The sequence below is a fragment of the Apium graveolens genome, chromosome 3, assembly GCF_009905375.1.
Source record: "Apium graveolens cultivar Ventura chromosome 3, ASM990537v1, whole genome shotgun sequence".
NCBI classification, from domain to species: domain Eukaryota; kingdom Viridiplantae; phylum Streptophyta; class Magnoliopsida; order Apiales; family Apiaceae; genus Apium; species Apium graveolens.
The window spans coordinates 32,629,181-32,652,205 of record NC_133649.1 but is presented as its reverse complement, the minus strand read 5'-3'; the positions used below and the strand labels follow the sequence as shown (position 1 = coordinate 32,652,205).

General features: G+C 34.2%; 1 protein-coding gene and 1 pseudogene across 3 annotated transcripts; both read right to left on the bottom strand.

Annotated features, from left to right (window-relative positions):
- Window positions 1–9,813: 9,813 nt before the first annotated feature.
- LOC141712075 (DNA (cytosine-5)-methyltransferase DRM2-like) lies at window positions 9,814–19,967 on the bottom strand. 3 transcript variants are annotated; one of them, XM_074514863.1, is made up of 11 exons: window positions 19,818–19,967; window positions 19,628–19,691; window positions 17,384–17,429; window positions 17,062–17,199; window positions 16,160–16,250; window positions 15,954–16,003; window positions 14,798–14,920; window positions 13,643–13,742; window positions 12,802–12,902; window positions 12,003–12,716; window positions 9,814–10,469 (listed from the first exon to the last, which is right to left on the bottom strand). In XM_074514863.1, exons 3-11 carry the CDS (start codon window positions 17,384–17,386, stop codon window positions 10,023–10,025), a joined length of 1,767 nt encoding a protein of 588 aa, XP_074370964.1. In that variant the 5' UTR covers window positions 17,387–17,429; window positions 19,628–19,691; window positions 19,818–19,967; the 3' UTR covers window positions 9,814–10,022. The 3 variants fall into 3 exon arrangements, with proteins under 3 accessions (XP_074370964.1, XP_074370962.1, XP_074370963.1); XM_074514861.1 differs by having other exon boundaries at window positions 19,794–19,963; XM_074514862.1 differs by having other exon boundaries at window positions 19,851–19,963.
- Window positions 19,968–21,301: 1,334 nt separating this feature from the next.
- On the bottom strand, window positions 21,302–22,653 carry LOC141714077 (DNA (cytosine-5)-methyltransferase DRM2-like; annotated as a pseudogene).
- Window positions 22,654–23,025: the final 372 nt, after the last annotated feature.

Sequence of the window (23,025 nt, the reverse complement as noted above, 5' to 3'; positions counted from 1 at the left end):
AGGAACCCCTTCAAGAACTACTATTCAAAGATCATATTCATCAAGTCATGGCGGCAATAACTCAGGGGGAGCAGGAAGAGGATCTACAGTGCACACTCAACATCATGTTGAACAAGGGAAAACATCAAGATCTTATTTGTCTCGATAAAGAGTTTGGAACAGAGACCATCCTTTTAAACTGATCATTGGTGATCTTGACACAGGAGTAAGAACTAGACATGCCATACAGAATGAATGTCACTTTTCAGGGTTTCTGCCTGAAACGGAACCTAAGAAAGTGGATGAGGCACTTGAAGATCCAAATTGGGTTATTTCTATGCAAGAAGAACTCAATCAGTTTGAGAGGCAAAAGGTGTGGAAGCTGGTACCCCGATCAAAAGGCAAGTCAGTAATTGGAACCAAGTGGGTCTTCAGAAACAAGTTAAATGAAGATGGCATTGTAACGAGAAACAAGGCCAAACTGGTAGATAAAGGTTACTCTCAAGAAGAGGGTATAGAATATGATGAAACCTACGTACCGGTATCTAGACTTGAGGCAATCAGGATGTTTCTGGCATTCGCAGCAAATTCGGAATTCAAAGTTTATCAAATGGCTGTGAAGAGTGCATCCTGAATTGGGAGCTAGAACAAGAGTGTATGTGGAACAACCTCCAGGTTTTCAAGATCCAAATCTGAAAGACTTTTTATACTTTCTATTCAAAGCCTTCTACGGGCTCAAGCAAGCTCCAAGGACATGTATGACACTTTCTCAGAATTTTTACTTGAAAATGGTTTTACTAGAGGTGTTGTAGATAAAACTCTATTTTATAAAATGCATAAATCTGATATGATATTAGTTCAAGTATATGTTGACGACATTATATTTGACTCTACTAATGATGATCTTTGCAAGAGATTTTCCAAGCTAATGCATAGTAAGTATGAAATGTGCATGATGGGAGAGTTGAACTACTTTCTTGGATTACAAGTGAGTCAAAGGAAAGATGGTATATTCATTTGTCAATCTAAATACATCAGAGAACTTCTCAAGAAGTACAGTCTGTAAGATTCAACTCCGGCAAAAACTCCAATACCAACAACCTCTAAGCTTGATCAGGACAAAACTGGTAAGAAAGTCGACATCACAAGCTACACAGGTATGATAGGCACATTAATATATCTTACAGCAAGTAGGTCAGATATTATGTTTGCAACATGCTTATGTGCTAGATTTCAAGTTGAACCTAAAGAGTCTCATCTTATAGTTATTAAAAGAATTTTTAGGTATCTTAAGGGGACTCCAAATCTTGGTATTTGGTACCCCAAAGGTATAGGTTTTAACCTAGTTGGCTATACAGATTCAGATTTTGCAGGTTGTAAGATTGATCGGAAAAGTACTTCAGGAAGCTGTTCGTTTCTTGGAAGAAGGTTGGTATCCTGGCATAGAAAGAAGCAGCACTCAGTATCCACATCAACTAATGAGGCTGAATACATAGCTGCGGAGAGCTGTTGTGCTTAAATCTTGTGGATGAGGAACCAACTCCGGGATTATGGTCTATTGATGTCAAAGATTCCAATATTATGCGATAATACTAGTTGCACAGCAATCTCCAACAACCCAGTTTAACACTTAAGAACAAAGCATATTGATATCAGGTATCACTTTATCAGAGAGCATGTCACATATGGCACCGTGGAATTACATTTTGTACCCACAAAGGATCAAATTGCAGACATCTTCACAAAACCACCCGATGAAAACACATTCTCTAAGTTGGTTAGTGAACTTGGGATGTTAAATCTTTCTAATTAATTAATTAGAAGTCAGTAACTGCAATTTACCTTGGATAAATTCACTTGTTATTTAATTTTAATATTTTAAGGACAAGTAAATTTATTTGCCATTAATTATTTCTCGTAGTTCAAATATTTGTGTGCTTGCATCTAGTTGATAAATATTTTAGCACACTTATATTGATAAATTGTTTGAAATAATTTAATCATAATTGGTTAAGTTATAAGTAAAATAGTGCAGCATAATTTTGATTTAATAGATTGAGATTTTATCAATTCAATGATAAAAGTGTCAATTTTAATTAATCGAAGTTGTGATTTATTAATTTTAGAGGACTTTAAATCAATTAATATTTAAAGGGGTTCATTAAAGTTAATTTGTGAAATAGCAGTATACTTTATTTCATAAAAAATATAATATTATCAAGTTAATGATAATAATTGTATAATTATGAATAAAATTGTGAATTATCAGTTTTAATAAAATTTAAATAATTTCATATTTAAAAGAATTCAAAAAATGGTATAATAGTGGCACATTATTTATTTTGGAGTTATTAATCTATTTTTTTATGAAAAAGGATTAATAAATTGTTTAAACAAAATAAATATTGCGGAACAACTAGAAATTTTTTCTAAGTTCAAGTCTGTTACTTATGGGTCGCAAGTTAAATTTTGTGTGTTAAATAAAACTGACTTGTGACTAGAGGGAACTACCAGGTCTTGGTCTATATTTCTGCTTTGTTCACCAGGGTAGGCACAGAGTCACAACTTAAAATTTATTCTAAGTAAACTATTTCCCCATCTACAGTCGCAAGTCAAAAGGCTAGATTTTCTCCAACTGCTTACTTGCGACCTAGCTCCCCTCTGTTAGTCACAAAATAGCAGCTAAGTTGCTTACTTGCGACATGTCCACCCTTGTGGTCGCAAGTAAGGCACTTAAAGGTTTTTTTTGTTGCCTTTCTATATATATAAGTTCTTTCATTACTTTTCTTTATCCATACATATACACACAGCATTACAATCGCAAGAGAGAAAATAGGGAGTAATTTAAAATCGATTAAATACAACCAAAACTCTGCCAAAATCTATATATTTTATAGATTATTGAAGCTCATAACAAGGACTACAGTGATACTAACTTCTCTGAGTTTCACCGAGTACTTTTTGAGATCCAAAATTGTAGTGTTCTTGGACTTTAGGCCCCGTTTTGTTAAAGTTCTAATTGGTTTTAGAATGGTTAATCTATTAATTTGCTTTCTAGGGTTATCTCTTGGATATTTATTATGAGTTAATTTATGTGTCAGACTTAATTTCTCTATTTTAATTTTTCGTGCACGATTAATTTTTTTTATGATCAAAATTTTATTCTCATTTTATTTATTAAAATGGCGGAGAATATTAAGATACCGAAAACAAATTATGTCTCGGTTATATAATGTAATCCAGCTAAAACAGGTGATTTTAACAAATGAATTCGTTTTCTAAATGAGCACTCGATTGTGCACTATGCTTTAGTTACTAATGTCGAATTGAATGTTGAGCTCCTCAGATACATACGCAGTACAGCTGAAAACACATCAGATGACGATAAGCTAGGTTTCTCATTCTACACTGAGGATGATTTCAATCAATATCTTCATCTTCCTCGGGATAATTGCGATAAATTACCAAATAAATGGAAACTATATAGCTTTTTCAAAGCCGTCAAGAGCACCATGTCCAATGACATATTTCCAAAGCACTTCAACAAAAGTCATCTACCCAAACCTTGGAACTTGTTCTTTAACATTCTGTCCTACTGTCTAGCTCCCAAGACCGGTGAATTTCATGGACTAACACAGTTCAATCAGGAACTTGGGGTAGTTATCGCTAATAATATCCGAATCAACTTTGGACGTCTGTTCATGGCAGAGATCTTGGAGAACCAAGCTCATAAACAAGATCACATCTTGTTTGTCAGGTTTCTCCAGATTGTTCTTAATAGTAAGCTGACTGAAGATCAGAAAGCCCTAGTTCACAATGACAATTTGGAAGATTCTCAAGTCTTGTCCTAAAAAATGGTGGTTAAGCTGCTCAGACAGATTCCTTATACCAACAACAACCCCATTTATTTGATGGACTTCATGCAAGAGTACTTTGCTTCCATTACTCAAGAACCTGTCTCTGAGACTGAAGATGATCAAGAATCTGATGTTGGAGATGACAATGCTGCGAAAGCTGAAGCTGAACATGAAGCTGATCCACAACCTAACCCTGCGACTCAACCTATAGATGTTGACCAAGAACCTATTATTGTTGAACAGCCAGAAGAGGTTCTTCAACCTGAAGAAGTTGAGCCCACTCAATCAGAGATAAATGTTTACAGTCCAGACTTCACAAGTATGAATGAATCTTATCTGAGTACTACTTATGATGATTTAGCTGATATTGATTCATTTCACCTCGGTGAGTTTCACACACAACTTGCTCAAGAGCAAATAGTTACAGGAGGCGGTGAGTTTTTTTTCCCGCAAATTCATAACCACCCTCTGGAGCCAATAAACACAACTCAAACTCTCTTAACCCAATCCCTGGAGTATAAGGATTATATGAGTATAGAGGGAGAAACTGCACATGATGCAGCATATAAGGAAGGTACTTTGAATGAACCCATAGCTCTATCTCCATTGAAGGAAAGCAATACCCCCACTGAGATAACTGTAACCTCCCATGTATATTCCCAAAAGGATACAATGGGTGACAAGGCACATAAACAGTTACTGAATCCATCTTCTCAACAAGGTGAGTCTATTGAAATTTGTTTATCAGCCACGACATCCTGTATTGAGTCAAACACACTCTCCAATATTCAAGCTCTTGAAGCTTTAAATGAGTATATTAAAAGAGCGTTATTTGGTGAGGATGAATTGATGGTAACAGCGCATTCAACCGTATTATGGTTAGAATATCATGTTCAAGGTCCTTTAATGGATCAACTGCCTTCGCAGGTGTTAGGTTAGAGTGTTGTAATTGCTACCATATCTAGCACAACACTTACCTCCCCATGACTAATAAACCTGGATGTATCTGCGGATAGGGGATTCGACGTAGGTGCGGATCGACAACCCATTGGCGATAAACCAGATTCAAATGGTGAGCCTATGAGGAAAGTATCTTCACCAACACTAGAGGAAGCTGAGGAACAGATGCCATATATGACGGCCTCAATGATCCTCCCAGAGATTCCAACTCTGGACCTGTCGTCTCATGATGATATGCAACTTGTCTTGAATAAGGATCGGGAATCGCGAACTCCCATTGCACCACTACTGACCTCCTCAAGGATAGCTCTAGTGTTTCTTGCAGGTACATCTTCTGGATCTCGGAGCTATGAGCGGAGTGTACCCATGAGGATGAGTGATACACCAATTCCTAAACCAAGTGATAGAGTGTTGAGTGAAACACTGCGAGAAGCCTGTGAGACACCTACCTCCCAAACATTACCTATAGACATATCACAGTACGTCACAAAATCTTATCTTGTAGAGGTGGTGATGGAAGAGAGAAAGATCATCTCTAAGGACGAGGAATATGAAGATGAAGATGCCTTCTCGGATGACTGTTTGTTCTATGGATTGCCGGAGAAATTCAATCGATCTTATGAAGAAATTTAAGGAGAGATAGAATAATCAAGAGCAAGAGTTCAAAGAGCTTCCCAGAGAAGGGAAGCCAGAGAAGCAAGAGAATCATATCTTCGGGTAAACAGGAGAGGAAGTGAATGGGATGAGATAAAAAGGATAATGGACAAACCTGGAGCCTATCATAAGTTAGACCCTGGAAATATGAATCTTCTAAACATTGTGGAGAAGTACAGAGAGGATTAAGTTAATATTCATGAGTTCTATTATCAGTTCGATAGAATAATCACTGGCACTACTGTGAATATTCTAAAGAATGGATGGAAAATAACTTGTTAATCACATCGATGGACTACGAATAAAAATCTCCACTAGTGTCCTGAAGAAGCTAAACATTGTTGAACTGTTTATACTTTCATCAAAGATTCTATGGTTGAAATCGAATGAGAATGAATACTTCAGAGACAAGCTTCGGAAGATGATGATGGATGTGTCTCCTCAAACAATCCTTTATCCATTTGTGATCAAGGTATTTGCAGATGGCAGGATGCAGTACATCACCATGTATGATTAACATATAAGATCCATTCGTTTTCTACAAATCACTTTCCTGGAAAGTCAACTCATGAGCAAAAGAGCAATACTGGAGGCACCAGGAGTCAAGAGATCTGAAACAGACAAGAAAACTGCTAAAATTCTATATGCTTACAGACTCAATGATAAGATGATCAGGGATTCAGAGAGGGACATGAAGAAGGTTAACAGAGCTTATCATGAGATGGCTTTTATAAATAGAGAGGCAGAAATTAATCTTCTAAAAGATAGTGAACCTATCATCAGCACTGACAATGAAGGGGATCTAATCTTTAAGATTAATAAGACAAAGATTAAGATTAATAATTTCAGAGCGCGAATCAAAAGCAATACAATAAGCCTTGATGGATGTCAAATTGTCCACATGTAAAGCAGACAAGGTTGCTTTGATTTCTATCATACGGATACTTGATGAGGTAGTGGAAGAAGAATCGATCAATGACATTAAGAGAGTACGACGACATCTTAAAAGGATAACAGACTTCATTATGGAAAAAAGATCTACTCTGTTGTTTGAACCTATTCCTAAGCGCTCCAAAATCTGATATCTCCAGTTGATGTTTAATGAATTGAATAATTCACCTCCCATTAATGCACTTGAAATAGAAACTCGTGATTTGGTCCAAGCTAGACTGAATGACCTTCTGAATAAAAGAAAAAGGTCATCTCTTCCAGATTCACAAAATCAACAGATCCCAGAAAGAAAGCTGCCAAGAGAAAGTTTATTTAGACTCAATCCACTCAAGAAGAAGGTAGTCAAGGCAAGAAGCTGAAGAAGACAAAAACAAAGAACACATAGATTATTTGTTCAGACTAGAGGAACACTTCTTTGTAATTTGTAATTTAAGAAATATGGAATTGTATATATAATCCATTATGTATTTAATATTTTTATCTGTTTTGATGTTGTACTTTTTCTTATTGCCAATTGAGTTATCTTTAGGGATTTGCTTATTGAACTCTAACAATCAAATAGGGAGAGATTGTAAAGCATAATGTAACGTAATATGTAATCGAGGAATTATAACTCAAGATGAAACGGAAACAGATAAATAATATTAAACTGTGAAGCATAGGAACCCTGAAGATGAAGACTGGATAAATACTAAGAATCAAAAGATGGAATTAATGCTCTAACTCCATAACCAGGTCATGGGAAGAAGTTCATTAATATATTCAAGCCTCCATGAAGAATAAGATGTCAAACGACTTTCAGTATTAGTAAAATGGTTTGATTTGAAGTATTATAGATCAGGGGTTCAGTAATTGAAACAATGAATAATCAACCAAGATGTATCAGTTCAGAATTGTCAAGGAAATTAAATTAAATCAATTCATGTTAGTTGTTTGTGAACCAGACCAGTGCACCAAGCATCAACATATTAGAAAGGGTTTAATTCAGTTATACAGAAGAAATATTTTTGATACAGTTATTGGAGATAAGAAAGGAAAATATTCTAAGTCATTTCCTTACTCTAATGGTCGCAAGTAAGGGATATACATCTTCTTCCTTATGGTCACAAGTTGGAGTTAGTGCTAAGGCAAAGAAGAGTAGCTTGTGGTTGCAGGTTATGAGTTGATACAGGATATGAGCGGTCGCCATTAAGAATAATAACTCTGAGGCAACTATATACCTTATAGTCGCAACTCATAATTATGAAGATAATTCTAAGGCAACTACATGACTTGTAGTCGCAACTCGGAATCATGAAGATAATTCTAAGGAAATAATTTTATAGTCTTAGAGTATCTCCAGTGATATTTGCTTATCTTTAGCTAAAATTATATATAATAATAATTACTTAAAATTTGTTGGACATGTAAGATAATGGAATTAATTCTCTATGGTTTAAAAATAGTATATTACTATTGTTTCAAGTTATTTTAAATAAAATTTATTATTTTTATATGATAAAAGATGATATGCATTTACGGGTTTGTCAAATAGAACCAACAGAAAGGGGTTAGCTAAGTCAAGGAGAATAAACCATTGGAAATTTCTATAAATTTTATTTATAAAATATTTTATATATGTTTTATATGTTATAAACATCGAAGTGCAATCAAGATTGCACAAAAACTTGCAAAACTTGTAATTACCTGTCACTTTAACCTCAAATAAAAAATTGTTAATTCCTAAAATACTAAAAAATTATTTAAATTGATTCTAAAATCCAAAAAAGGAATTGGTGAATCCTAAATGTTAAAAAATATTAAATTACGGTATAATTTTAAATTGTAAAAATATTAAATAAGAAAAATATCAAAAACGTAATATTAAGTGATGTTTTCGGACCCCTAAAATATACGAACAAAGGTCCAGATTGTCACTATTTCAGTTAATAATGCCCAAATTGTCACTTCAGGGGAGAAAAACCCAAAATGTCACCTCATAATGTCATATAATGTTCCGTTTTTTAATACATACAAAACGGAACATCGTTTTCCGTTTTGCCTCTTATTTTTTTATTAAAGTAGCAACGTGAATTCAAGTCACGTTTTGTATTTCCTTTATTTTATGTTTTGTTTTCTTATTTTAAACTTGTTTTGATGTATTATTTAGGGTTCCAGAAACATCATTTAATGTTACGTTTTTCAATATTTATATTTATTTAATATTTTTAGAATTTATAAATGATACCATATTTAACAATTTTTAACATTTAGGGTTCAACAATTCTCTTTTGGGTTTTAGAAACATTTAAAAAAAATTAAAAAATGTTACACCGATTAGCCCTAAACCCTAGAGCCTAAACCCTAATCTAGGAACCTGAAATATTAATTTTAAATTAAATAATTATAAAATTTAAGAATGTAACTTAATTTAATAATTTTTAACATTTTAGTGTTCAACAATCCCCTTTTGGGTTTTAGAAAATAATTTAAAATATTTTTTATTAATTTATGATTTAATAATTTACAAGATATAGTGTTTTGTTTATATGTATATTTTTTAAAAAGGTAAAAACGTTAATTTATGTGACGTTTTGCTATAAAACGCTGTTTTATCTAATGTTTTGCCCTATAAAAAAATCAAAGTGCTAAAACGGTAGACGAAGTTCCGTTTTCCCATATATAAAAAAAAATTAAAGTACTAAAACGGCAGACGAAGTTCCGTTTTACCTTTAAATAAAAAAAATCAAAACGGAACACGATGTTCTGTTAAGAAATGATATATAGGGTCATCTTTTTCGAAAATGACAATTTGGACCATTTTCAATGTCAAAGTGACATATAAGGTATACACCCAAAGAAGCTCAAAAATAAGAAGAAAAAAGGACACTGGAACACAAAAAGTTACTTCAAGTAATGTGTAACATCAAGAAATAAAAAATAAAATACCAAATGCTATATTTTGTAGCGTTTTAGGTGGTTTTTCAAACGCTACACATTATAACGTGATTAAGTAATAATTTGGGCCATAATTTTCAGAAATGATAATTTGGACCATTTTACTACTCAAAACGACATTTTGATCCATTTCTCGAGAAAAATCAGACATAACAAAAAAGGGGCCCAAAACCTTCCAACAAGTACACTTCGCTAGACTAAAAACAAATATAGTCCTCCATCTGTCCCTAAATACTTTTCCCCATTTGTGTCGGACACGTTTATCAATACACGTTTTTGATTGTTAATATCTTTAATTTCGTATTAGTATTAAATATAAAAACTTCATTGTATTAAAATACTCGTAAACACGAATACAACAAGATCACTCAAAACTATATTTGATCTTATAGATTAACCGTAAATTAATAATCAATCGCTTAACGTGAACAGTAATAAAAGTCAAAATGGGTAAAGTATTGTGGTACGGAGGGAGTATCGTTCTATAGAGATCAATTCATAACTAAAATTTCAACAAGTGCACTTTGCTAAGGTACGAACACAGGTAGTATCATTCTACAGAGAGCTAAGATCACAAGCTGACAACAATAACTAAAATTCTCAGTCAGCTGCAAAGTAATATGACCACCAAGGCGGCCTGGAATCTTAAAACTAAAAAGACATTTTCTGGCAAAAGCAGAAACTCTATACACGAGATTGTTGTTGTCCCCTCATCATGCCTTTCACTAAATCTAGTATACGAAAATAATCATAAAACAGTGACGAGTGTTCTCCTTCAAGTCCATCCCTGTGATGTCTGTTGCTTCCAGCCAAGTTGTTGCATGGACTCCCACCTACAACCAAGTCAAAGCCACCAAACGAAGCCATAAATTCTTCAAGCTTATCACCATTCAGTTTCTGGACATCAGCAATGTGAATTAAATTTCCTTTCTGGTTAGTTTGCTCCCACCAACTCCTAACAACATTTTGGTTGGCTTCTGAGATCTCCACGGAGACAACATTTTTTAAACGGATTCCAAGGCGGTGGAGGGCCACTTCAGCACCTCCGATGCCAGAAAAAAGTGATAACAGATTAATGCCACCAGGAAATATATCCCTCAGGACAGACAAGTGATAGGCAACAGTGTCTACCTGAAACGATTTGTTATCATGGTGAGTATGGATTAATCGCATATAGGTAATAATGAGATCAATCTAAAGATTACAGATATCCAATTCAATTTATAGGGTATAATATACATTAACTGTTTTGGCTTTATAACTAATATACTAGACTAAATTGCACTTTATGTACCTAAAATTTAATCATTCCGCACATTGTTGGCCGAAACAAAAAAGTGCATATGCATTGCTAATTGTACTCTTTTAACACACCATAGGGGCTTCGCCCTGCTTCCGTTATAAAATTAAAAGAACCCTAAATTTTCAGAGGGCAAAAGGGTCAGAGTAAATTTTAAAAGTCATTTCTCTATATCATATATATATAGAATTTATCCCTAATTTAGAATTTCAAACCCTAATTTTAAACACCAATTAAATTTGAAACCCTGAATATACATTTAAATGTTTCAATATATGCATAAACACAAAACAACGCCCTGCAAAAACTAAATGCATCGTAGTTTCTAGCAAGATCTTCTATTGCTACTCTGGGAAATCTTCTCTTTTATTATTAATATCATTGTTTTGCTATTTTCTTAAACCATTTTTTACTTGTTCAGTCGGATTCTAGTAAAAGTTTTCCTTGAAAGATCAATGGCAGTAATAACATCCCCCACGTTGCTTGTTAAGAACTGTCAGTTGTTACTAGCACCAATTGTCATTCCAACATCAGCAGCCACAGGGATAAGTTATTAATTTATTCCATCTCCCACCATTTATAGTGTATAACCTGAAGCCTATATCAGGGTATACCAATTATTTTTGCATCAGTATTAAAAGGGATGTACACTCAACGAAACCTCAACACTTCAAGTTTTAATTACCTGTAATTCCTCAATTCATGAGCACTTGGCTTTAATGGATCATATGTGAATGACTCCAGTTGACTCGTCATCTATAGATACAAGAATCCCATTTTATTATCAAAATCAATTGATTCCAGATTTGCCAGAATAGCAAGCCCTGGTTGCCGGAATTCAATGGATTCAGAGTTGAGTTTTTTCCGGCACCGGAATTAGGGACAAGGTCTCAATGAGTATTATGGTATAGTTGCTCTAGTATGCATAGCCAATAGCTTCTTTTCTTTGGAAGGGCATAGCCAATAGCTTTAAGCCACTAAGAGTTACGGATTTTACTCGTCATCATGCAAAAGAGGAAGTAATTGACACAACATATGGGTTAGAACCTGCTGTGGCCCTTTTACCCTCAACAAAAGTAACATTCTGTTAACTTTTTAACGGCATCAGCGCGGAGCCCCTAATGCGTTAATAAAATAAAATTAGTCATGCATATGTTCACTTTTTTTATTTCGGCTATCAATGTGCAAAATAGTTAAAATTCAGGTGCATAAGGTGCAATTTAGTCATAAAACTATACACAGTACGAAGAAGATCAGATTTATAGAAATTCCTTTACATGATAAAAAAAAATTTAACTAAAAATTCTTGAAAGTGCGTATATTCAAAAGAAAAAAAGTGCAAAACAAAAAGAATAGAAGTTCACCTGGAATGAGTTACCAAGAGATTTATATCTGTCAGTTCTACTAATGCCGCCTCCTCTTGTGTGATTCTTAGGAAAGCCAAGTAGCATTTCTACCTCGTCACATTCTAAGGGCGCAACCTTGTTCCTCCCTACCCAAACTAAATTCCATTTTTTACATTCATCAATAACAAATTTCTGCACATTCATAGGTGGATCATTCTCATAACCTTCGAGAGCTTTACGAATTCTATTAGTTAATGTAGCACTCGCAATGCACGTCTGCAAGCAGTTTAATTTAGTCCTGGTATCCCATGAAGGCCACCATCTCCTTGTCATAGGCAAAGCGTCATGTATTGTTTTTGGAGGAAGTGGTAGGAGCGGACTTCTCTTGTCAATTGGAAGGTTGTGGACATAACCTCTTTTCCTTGCTGCAGCACTGAAAAACTTCGAGTCGACAAACTCTGGTTGAACATCATACAAAAAACTAGAAATGGTGTCCCAAACTCCTTTCGGTGCGAGTGCCACATTCTCATAGTAGAAATAAGGAGGCCCAGTTGCTTCTTCCGGAAGATTCCTATGAAGCACTAAGCTCCCTACTTCTGTAGGGGCTCCAAACCCTACCATTGGCTTGGGAAAACGGATTGTCTCTTTGTCTTCAGCAAGATGAGCCCCATTTTTTCTCTTCTTCAACATTTCTAACTCGTACAGCTTCCTCTTTTTCTCTGAATGCTTTGACTGTTGTCAAGGCAGAGTAAAGAACATTTCAATATCATTATTTAGCTAAAGATAAAACAAAAGAGTACCCATAAATATCAAACACCTTGCTTTCATCAGGCGGGTCCTTAAAAAAGACTTCATCTGCCTTTGCCATTTGAGCAGCAGTTATAAAATCTGTTAGCTCAGCAATTGAGGCTTCGGGACCTGTAATATGTTGAAGGATAATATAGTTTGGAGCTACATAGATAATTTGTCTGCTTAAACTTTTTGATAATAAAACAGGAAGCAGAACAATAATTTACATACAGACAGTGGTTATAAATCTGAATGGGTCTCATACTCTAGTAAAGAAGTGCCTTACACTTAACAATAGCTTGTTCGGTTTACATAACATCGCTTACCAGAATTAGAGGATAAATTTCAAAGCTCACAAACAAGCAAACTGTGTAAAGTAGTCAACGAGTTTCGTGTCAGCTAGTTTAGCTTTCCAAGGTATGCTAAGTATATGTGCATAAATAACTTCACTACTTCAGTTTTCAAAAAGAAAAATTGATTCATAAAATATGCCTTTCATGTAACTGCAACAGCATAATTTGAACTGTCTAGCAACTACCAGATCAATCTTCCTCTCCTAATTAAAACATTGCATCTCTTGGCCTATCAACAAGTTTAAATTCATGCTAAATAACTAAGTACCATATTTACCAACATCAACAGAAAAAATCTGAGGAAGTTTCCTATTAAAAGCATTGAATGCAAGGTACAACAAAAACCTGATTAGATACCAGGTGTCAACCAACTACTACCTGACAAAAATAATGGATTTAGCGATACATGGCATTCAAACATAGCAGCTCATGAAATTGTACACATACATGTCGATGCAAGATAATATTAGTAAACAGTGGAAACAAATAATCAAAAGAAATTACAACATTACACACCACATCTATCAATAGCTATTGAAGCTTCTGCAACTGAGAAATCCATATTCATCAAAGCCAATAATCTTTTGTCTTCCACCTTTGAAGTACATGTAGTGTTCTGCAATAGAATTTAACATCAACGTCCTAAAGAATTAGTTATTTTATGGAACACATTTTTCTTGCATGCATTCTATATCTATATAATTCTGTACACAAATAATTACATTAATATATAACTGTCATTCTGTAACAAACTATAAAAATCAACAACAAATGGGAAGTCGGAGAACATTTCTATTTTAAAGAATATTGTCCTGCAGACTGCAGTAGAATTTAACATCAACAACTTATGGAATTATTTTTAGCATGGAACATATTTTTCTTGCATCTATTCTATATATGTATTTATAGAAATATTAACATTGAAATATATCTGTCACCCAACTGTCTTTCTGTAACGAACTATAAAAAAAATGGGAAGTCATAGAACATATTCAGAATACTAATAATTAGACCAACATATAGAGGAAGGTAGACTGTAGGCATGAAAAATCTGCAACCTTAGAATGGTATTCAAGATGTCAGTAATGAAAAAGATACAAGTAGTAATTCACAACTATTGGCATTGGACCAATGAGACTTCCAACTCTAACATAGCTCGATAAAGTTACACAATATCCAACACAACATAATGTCACTGAAATTTTTTTTGCTCCAGAAGCCAAAGTGAAATGAGGTCATTTTGGACTTTATTTTGGCTTGTCCTAATTCTTAGCACCCACATCAGAAATTGTAGGTTAGACTAAAATTAGGTGACTGTTTATAGATTACAAAACGGTAGATCAAAACAATATCAGTGATAAAATGAATCACTAATACAACAAATATTTACAATTATACGCTTTCCAGAAGACGAGAACCAAGTATTAGCGCTTTCATCACAAGCACCCTGTCCCATACGAATAGTTGGGATAATTTAAAAAAAAAAAATATTTCACTTAATCCATTTACTCAAGCACACCCAGAGATCAGAGTTTTCTCTTTATGTAGCTAGAAACCGTGGAGTATAAATTAAGCAAAAAGTTTCAACAGTTAGTGATCTTTCTAGCCAATTCTGCTAGCTTAAAATAGCGGCATATGATATTATTCAATAGAGGAATAAAAATTACTTACAGCCATATTACTTCCACACCAGCTATCTGAATCAGAAAGATCATCCAGAAAGTCGTCATCGTATCCTGAAGAGCACCGACCAGAATTGCCACATTGCTGTTGCTCAGGAGAACTTTGAATAGCCTGCAAGATATAACAAATATATGAGCATCAAAAGACTCTCTTGGTGAAAGCGGACATTCTACATGGATTCTGGAATGAATTCAAATGTCACCTATCCTCAACAATACGGCAGACTACAGGTACGCAGTCCAGGTACACATACTCTATGGCGGTGCTTTAAGCAAATGGTATGTTAACATTACAAGTAGATTTCATTGCATAAATTACTAATGGACAAAAACTATAAACCTTAACTATGATCAGTTAACAGCAAGAGTAACTTTTTAAGTTCAAGCACAGATGCTACACTAGCATTGACTGCTCAATAGTCAATTCAGTAGCATAAGTGCTTGGGTCTTGAGATTTTCTTACACCGTGCCAACTTGTAACTCAAACGGACAAGTAAACTGTGGGTGCACTGCACATACCTACACAATCACACCAGCCACTGCTTACACGCCTATACACTATACATCTACATTTAGAGAGAGAGAGAGGGGGGGATAGAGATGCTTGTGTGTGGGCATGTAACGATGTGTACATATATAAATGGTAACTTGTTTAAGCCTGCATACAAAAATAAGTACTCCACCATTCAGCATTTACAGCATCAGAACAAGATAAAAAAACGTCAAAATGCCTTTTCTAACATTACACCCTTTCACTTCCACGGTCTTGACATAATCAAAGGAAAATACTTTTCCTGAAGGAAAATAAGTATTAAGCTTATCAGAATGATGCCATGTCCCCCCTAACGTTACATCATTTTGCTTTCATGGTCTGGGCATAACCAAAGGTGGTATACATTTCCAGATTTATCCACCTGGCCATATGTGCATTGTCGTGTGTGTAACATGCAAATTTTCAAAAACACTATTATGTGAATATACACAGATCCTTAGCACTGATCAAATAAATTGTATATAAAATTAGCTACATAATGACAATTACAAGTAAACCTGAAGTTTTTATTGAAATGATAAATGACAGACTAACTATCATATCAATTAGGCAAGTAAAATATGAAAGACATAATCTGAAACAGAGTACTAACTTGTAACGAAAGAACAGTATTTAGTATGGATTCAAAAGGGTCCTCTTCCCCTGCACATATGGAAGATTTAAGTGTTCAAAAATAAGCTTCAGTAATCTAATGGGTTACTCAGGCACGAAAAAAAAGAAATAACACAAAATAAAAGAAATAACACAAAAAAGGCTTCCTTAAATTGAACATATCGGCAATGCCAATATTGAATATACCATGTTGCTCAATTGCTTTAAGGACCAAATCTTCAGGAAACTTCATGTCATAAATCAGCCTGACTTTTGTGGAAACTGCAGAAGAACATCCCTAGGCATGCAAAAGAGGAAGTTTGCAATGACTACACAGGAACTGAGGAAGGTATATGTATACATTCAAAATAGCTACAAGATATGAAGACCGAGGGAAGAAACCAAAATCAACTTTGAAGATAATTTGCCTAAGTTATCATAAAATTATAATAGGGCAGAGAGGCCTATCGACTCTATGTAATGATCGAAATTTAAAAGGTACAGGTCAAAATTTATGATGGTCAGTCAGATGTAAATGATGAGATTTAACTATATATAAAATTTATGGTCCAAATTATTTACGGGAACAAACTCGACCAGCCCTCATCATGCTCTAAACTTGACAATTTGACATGGTGAGAAGAGAAAACTAAGATATATTATTAAACTATAAAATGATTTATATGCATTTTCCGAAAGGTGTGCATCACGAATATTAATGTGTCTTTAGACTTGAAAGTCGTGTATCTTTTTTTTGCTAGTTAAACACACTCACACACCCACCTTGTCAATGACAAGGTTTGAACCCTTGACATCCCGTAAAGGGAGCAAGGGAGATACCGCTACACCAAAAAACAGCCTTCATTGAACAACTTCTAAAGATTTATCATTCAATAAAGGCATCATCATATGGGGAAGGGGAGCAATAAATGTAAGTATATAACGCAGTTGATGATGTGATAGCATCGTGCCCTGAGAGAGAATAAAACTTGATTCGGAAAAGGATATAAATTCCCCAGATTTATCCTACGAAAACATGCTCATAGTAGTACATTTGACAGCAAATTAGATGGCAGATCTTCCTTCAACAGTAACATAATTACATATACCTCACCGCTGCCAGCGTTGACATCTCCATTCGGGACGGGAAAAATTGAACTTGAAGATGGGACCAAGTTCTCAATTTCCCTTTCATCATCTGTATCCCAGTCAATGTTGCAACTTTCATCATTAGAAGCATTATCATCCTACATTTATCAGATTACAACAATTGAAAGAAAAAAAGAAAGAAAAATTAAAATGGTTATATATATATATATATATATCAGAATGCAAAGCAACCAGTCCTTCTCTTGACATGTCAAGAGATGCCAAACTGTCAATTGAAGAATAACTATGCAAATATATATCATGTAATGTTAATATAAATACCATTGTCAAGTATCCTTTTGGGCGCGAGAAGCAGATACTTTAAACACTGTTCAAGAAAAAATATTAAATTTATTTAGTAACATTTACTAACATTTCTGGAACAGTTTAGACATAAAAACCATCCTATTGTTTATAATAATGTTGTACTCCCTTTTTGTGTTGAAATCAAAACTTAAGATGAAATTTCTCTTAAAATTCGGAATTCGGCCAAAGTGACAAAGTTTTAGAATGAAAAAAAAACATATAAATATATGATATTCATATATTTTGAAGGCAATGGAATAATCCATTAAATGCCTACTATTGCTATTCCACGACATAGGAGTAGCTGAATGAATGAATTTAGAAGTTGCTAATTCTGATGTTTCACATCAATTAACACAAATCTTTCAGGGACTTCGTCCTTACTGCATGTAATCGCATCAATAGGATGTGATTTGTAATCCTTTACAAGAAACCTTCACATTAAATATTGCACCCATATGATAAAGCGATACCTCTACCACCCCTTTTTACAGAATGAGCATGGCTTTAAAATCTAAGCATCAGATACTTGGTCTAATAAAAATATGACATGGTTTGGCAAGAAGCTCATATAACCTCCTCAGTCCAACTTAAGAGTTGCGCTAAAGTAATATAAAATAAGATAAGTAACTTAGTAATGTATATGTGAAAGCAACGTAATGCCTTAAGAAATTTAATGCCAATAAAACTATGCTGACTTCTCTATATACTCCCTCCGTCCTATTATACATGTCCCCTATATACTCCCTCCGTCCCATTATACATGTCCCTTTTAGAAAAACAACGCATATTAAAGAAAAAGTTAGTTAGATAAATTTTTCCACCATATACCCTTAATTAATGCATTGAAAAATGAGAATAGCGTTAAGTTTCAAAAAAGACACAATTAATGTAGGTATAGTTGTGGAAAATTGACCTTAAATTTCTAAAGAAGAGATGAACAATTTGGGACAATTTTATTTTTTTTGAAAAGGGACATGTATAATGGGACGGAGGGAGTATAACTCAGATTGTTTAATCAAAAATTTACTTCATAAACGCTTTTCAAATTACTAAGAAATCCTTTCATTCCATGGAAAGATGAGTGCGAACAATTGTTTGCATATCTAAGATAGTACTTTTGCTCAGAATATGAAAACATTTCCTCTGCGGTCCAAAATACTAAATTAAGCTAATAAACCAAACATTATGTAAAATATACATAGTAAATTAAGGATGAAGATGGAAAAGATTTGTGTAATTAGTATATTCAAATGGTTCAAAAGTAAACCAGCAGACCTCAAGGTATCGCTAATAAAATCTTTGCAAGTGATAATGTGTCCGTGATGAATCAAAAACCTGTCCCCCGATGACTGACAGTTTTCAAAGACCATAATTTGCATGTTTGTACAAATTCAAAAGACCATGGACTATGCATTTTGATACTATTTTGAGCATTGTATTAACTGGAAACTTCAAAAATGTTATTTTGTAATGTATTAATAGATGGTCCTTTATACTGGGCTCATTTGCATTATCTTTAAATTTCATTACTTGTAATGAAAAAGTAATTTTTGACTTGCAAGTTACTGTCAGTCTTGATACATTAATTAGTAATATATAACTCATAAATTTATAATGTATATAAATAAACAGGATAACAACAAAGTACTAGATTTTACCTTTAAACATTGAAGTAACATCACCCGTATTGTTGAACCAAATTGCAACAATCAAAATAAATAATTGAAAGTACATATTTCGTACTTTCAAAGTTCAACTTATAAGTCACTTTAACTATTACACAAGTAGTAGAATAATAACTTATTTGTAATTTTCAACATAATTGTCAATTATCAAATGAAACAAACATAAAGAGACCCAATATCATCAAAGTCTAGTTATATATGTAGACCTATAAATAAAAATCTGGTTTTTAAAGTACCTTGGAGGCAGAACATAAAATGAAAATCGTGAAATTGTGTTGTTACTTCTTATATGGACTCTGATCCTACACAAAAGACTAAAGACCTCGCTGTTCCGTCTAAAAAATATATAGCCTACCAAATGAAATTCATGTCTTGCCCCAAACTTGAATAATAAAATACACTCTTGATCAGAAATTTCACAAAAACTAAAAATTCAGTCTCTCATTTGCTACTTTAACAACATAAGTTCAACAACTTTAAAGATAATAACCCAACATGTATATGTAATACATATAATTCATAAATAGTGAACCTGATAAAGCCAAAATTCTGCTCTAATGCTGGACTACTCGAACATGTAAAGATGAATTTAAGTCCTGCACAATAAACCCAAATTTAATTTAAAAGAAATCAAGGGTTTCAACAAACAACGCATGAAAGGCAAAATCATGAAGTATAAACCCATTAAACACATATACATGCGTATAAGATGACAGAATTACACAGGCTCGGAGAGAGAGAGAGAGAGAGTTTACAGAGTAAACCCTAGCTTAGCTGGAAGGAAAGAATCACATTAAACATTTGTATCTATCTATAATGTACATGTATTATGCTTTGGGGTTGGTACAGAGGAAATAAGATAGCAGGACTATGAAACGCGCCATAAACAGAATTTCAATTCACCGTGCTTTTTTTTCTTATAAAACGGGAGTAGTTTAGTGTAATTCCGGGAGAGTGGTCATCACGCTCCTAAAATGAGAGTTCACTTTGACATTATTATTAATTTTATCTTTTTCTAGGTCATTTTCCTTTTTTATTGGAAAAACAAATATATAATTTTGTATTAGTTCACTTCTATACCAAATAGGATCTCCTTCGCTCTCTTATCTCTACTTTCATAATTTTGACAAGTTGTGAGCAACTTCTGAAAATGTAAAAAATTGATTAAATCTAAAAATCCCTATACTATTTAAAAATTTGAACATAATATTAACATCTTTTATATAATGAATTTATCAAATAGAACAGTTTGAAATTAATTAAATACAAATAATACATTTTTTTATCGTAACTAACCCGCAGCCGCTACCTTTCGGGTGCGCACTGGGTAAACCCTACGGACTCACGCAATAGCCTGCAAACCACGTGAACCAAGGTAAACCGCATTTAGCGACATTCTCTGACTCAGGAGGCATAATCATAAATTCTTCTCCCGTGAGATTCGAACCTGTGATCAAGAGGATAGTTATCCCCTCTTTAACCAGTTGAGCCAACCCTTGCGGGCACAAATAATACATTTTGCATCAATATCAAGCGCACTTGGTAAATATTCGGTTTTTGTTGAATATGAGATTTCAGCTCACCGAATCAGAGTGATTCACCTAAAAATTTACATAAAAAATAAAAAATTCATATAATAGAATGCATGCTATTATTAAATTATAATAAATTAATATCAAAATAATAGGCTGTTTAGGCATTTTGGTCATGCTTTTTTACTTGAGTAGAAGATTTCTGTTGTTATCAAGCCAGCCATTTTGCTATTTCTAAATAGGATATCTATTAGATAAAATATAGAATAATTTATCTAAAATAATATGTGATTAGACATGATAAACATTATGCATACATTACCCCCAAACTTGTGCATCATCAAAATAAATCACAACGTTGGAGACAACATGATATCAGAGTTTAGGCTGGTATAGGACTCGGGTTCGATCCCTGCCACCCCCAACATTTCGGTAGGAGTTCGATCCCTGCCATCCCCAATATTTCTCACAATTTATGAAGGACATGAAAGACAAATTTATACCCTAAAGATGCCTGGTTCCTTGACAACGGAATATAAGCATAAAAAAAAACGGTTCTACAGTACATAGCCATGATTATAGAGTCCAAAGCAAAACACAACTCAGAACACTTATTCCAAGTGAAAAACATAATCAACACAAAGATAGCTTGAAATATAACAAGTCGATTGCTTTCATCGAAAATTATTATTGAATTTCACTACGAGTCTAACATCCTCCAGAATACGATAATGGTCAAAAGCGGTGAAGCATGACCACCTTCAAGTCCATTTATGTGCCAACTGTTGCCTCCAGTCAAAGTGTTGCATGGACTACTACCAATAACCAAGTCAAAGCCACCAAAGGAACTCATTCATTGCTCCAGCTTACTAGAATTTACCTCCCAAATATCAGCTACCTCAATCAACTTTCATTTTTGGTTTGTTTGTTCCCATCGGCGCTTGACAATCAATATGCTGAGTTCAGAGATCTCCACCGAGACAAGGTTCTTCATAGGGATTCCAAGGCGATAAAGAGCTACCTCCGCACCTCCAATGCCAGAAAAAAGTGACAGAACATTAATCCCGCCAGTAAATATATCTTTCAACACAGACAAATGGTATGCGACAGTGTCAACCTGAAAAGATTTTCCATCTTAATGACTATCAATGGACGGAATTGAGAATCAACTAATAAGCAACTTACTTCAATATTATATACAAGATTCATGTTTGCAATGAATTTGCTAGTGAACATGCAACACATCAAAGGAATATGGAAAACATTTTTGAGATTACATAAATTTCAAGATTTTTTTTTTGGAAACTCTATATAGTAAGAACATATATTCACCTGAAATGAGTTTCCAAGAGAGGTATATCTGTAAGTCCTATCATTGTCAGCTCCCCTTGTATGGGTTGTAATAAAACCTAATAGAGTTTCCATATCTCTACATTCTAAAGGTGCTACTATGTTCTTCTCTACCCATATTAAATTCCATTTCTTGCATTCCTTAATGACATACTTTTTCACATTTTTTGGTGGTTCCACCTCATATTTATTGAGTGCTTTTGTAATCCTACCAATAACTTTAGCACTTTGAGTGCACGTATTAAAGCAGTCCAATTTAGTTCTGGTATCCCATGAAGTAAAGCAGTTTAATTTAGTTTTGGTATCCCTTGAAGGCCAAAGGCCATCATCTATTTGTGAAAGGAAAACCTCCTTCTTGTATAGTTTGTGGAGGAAGCGGTACAAGAGGAAATCTCTAATCAATTGGCAGGTTGTGGACATATCATCTTTTTTCTTGTAGCAGCAGAGAAATACTTTGAGTCAACAAATTCTGGCAAAATGTCATATAAAAACCGCGAAATGGTGTCCCAAACTCCTACTGGAACCGGTACGACATTTTCATAGTAGAAAAAAGGAGGTCTGGTTACCAACTCCGGAAGGTTTCTCTGAATCACTTTTCCCCTTCTTTTGTAGGGACTTCAAACCCTGTTGGAAAATATGGGTAGTATTCTCACATTGTCGAGTCAATTTGAGCCATAATTTGAGTGGACGAATATCGTGTGCGCGCGACGAGTGACACTTGGAACGTGTTCTCCTCCGAGAGAGCTTTCTGAGGCACTTTGAGTCACTCAAAATGACTAAGAGATGGATGAGATATGATCATCCAAAGTTAGTCCCTTAGTTGTGAAAATTTGTGTAGAATAATGAAAGTCCCACATTGAATTTGCAAAGGAGAATGCATAGCTTTATATAGTAAAACACTTATGTAGTGTTCAAATGTGTTACTTATGTATTGCTCCAACACCTATGTGCGCGCATGGGGTGCAAATCTTGGGCTTTCGAGGGGCAATCCGAGGCTTGCGAAGCCTTCGAGCTTGCTCGCGTGTGCGATGTGGGGACACGAATGTAG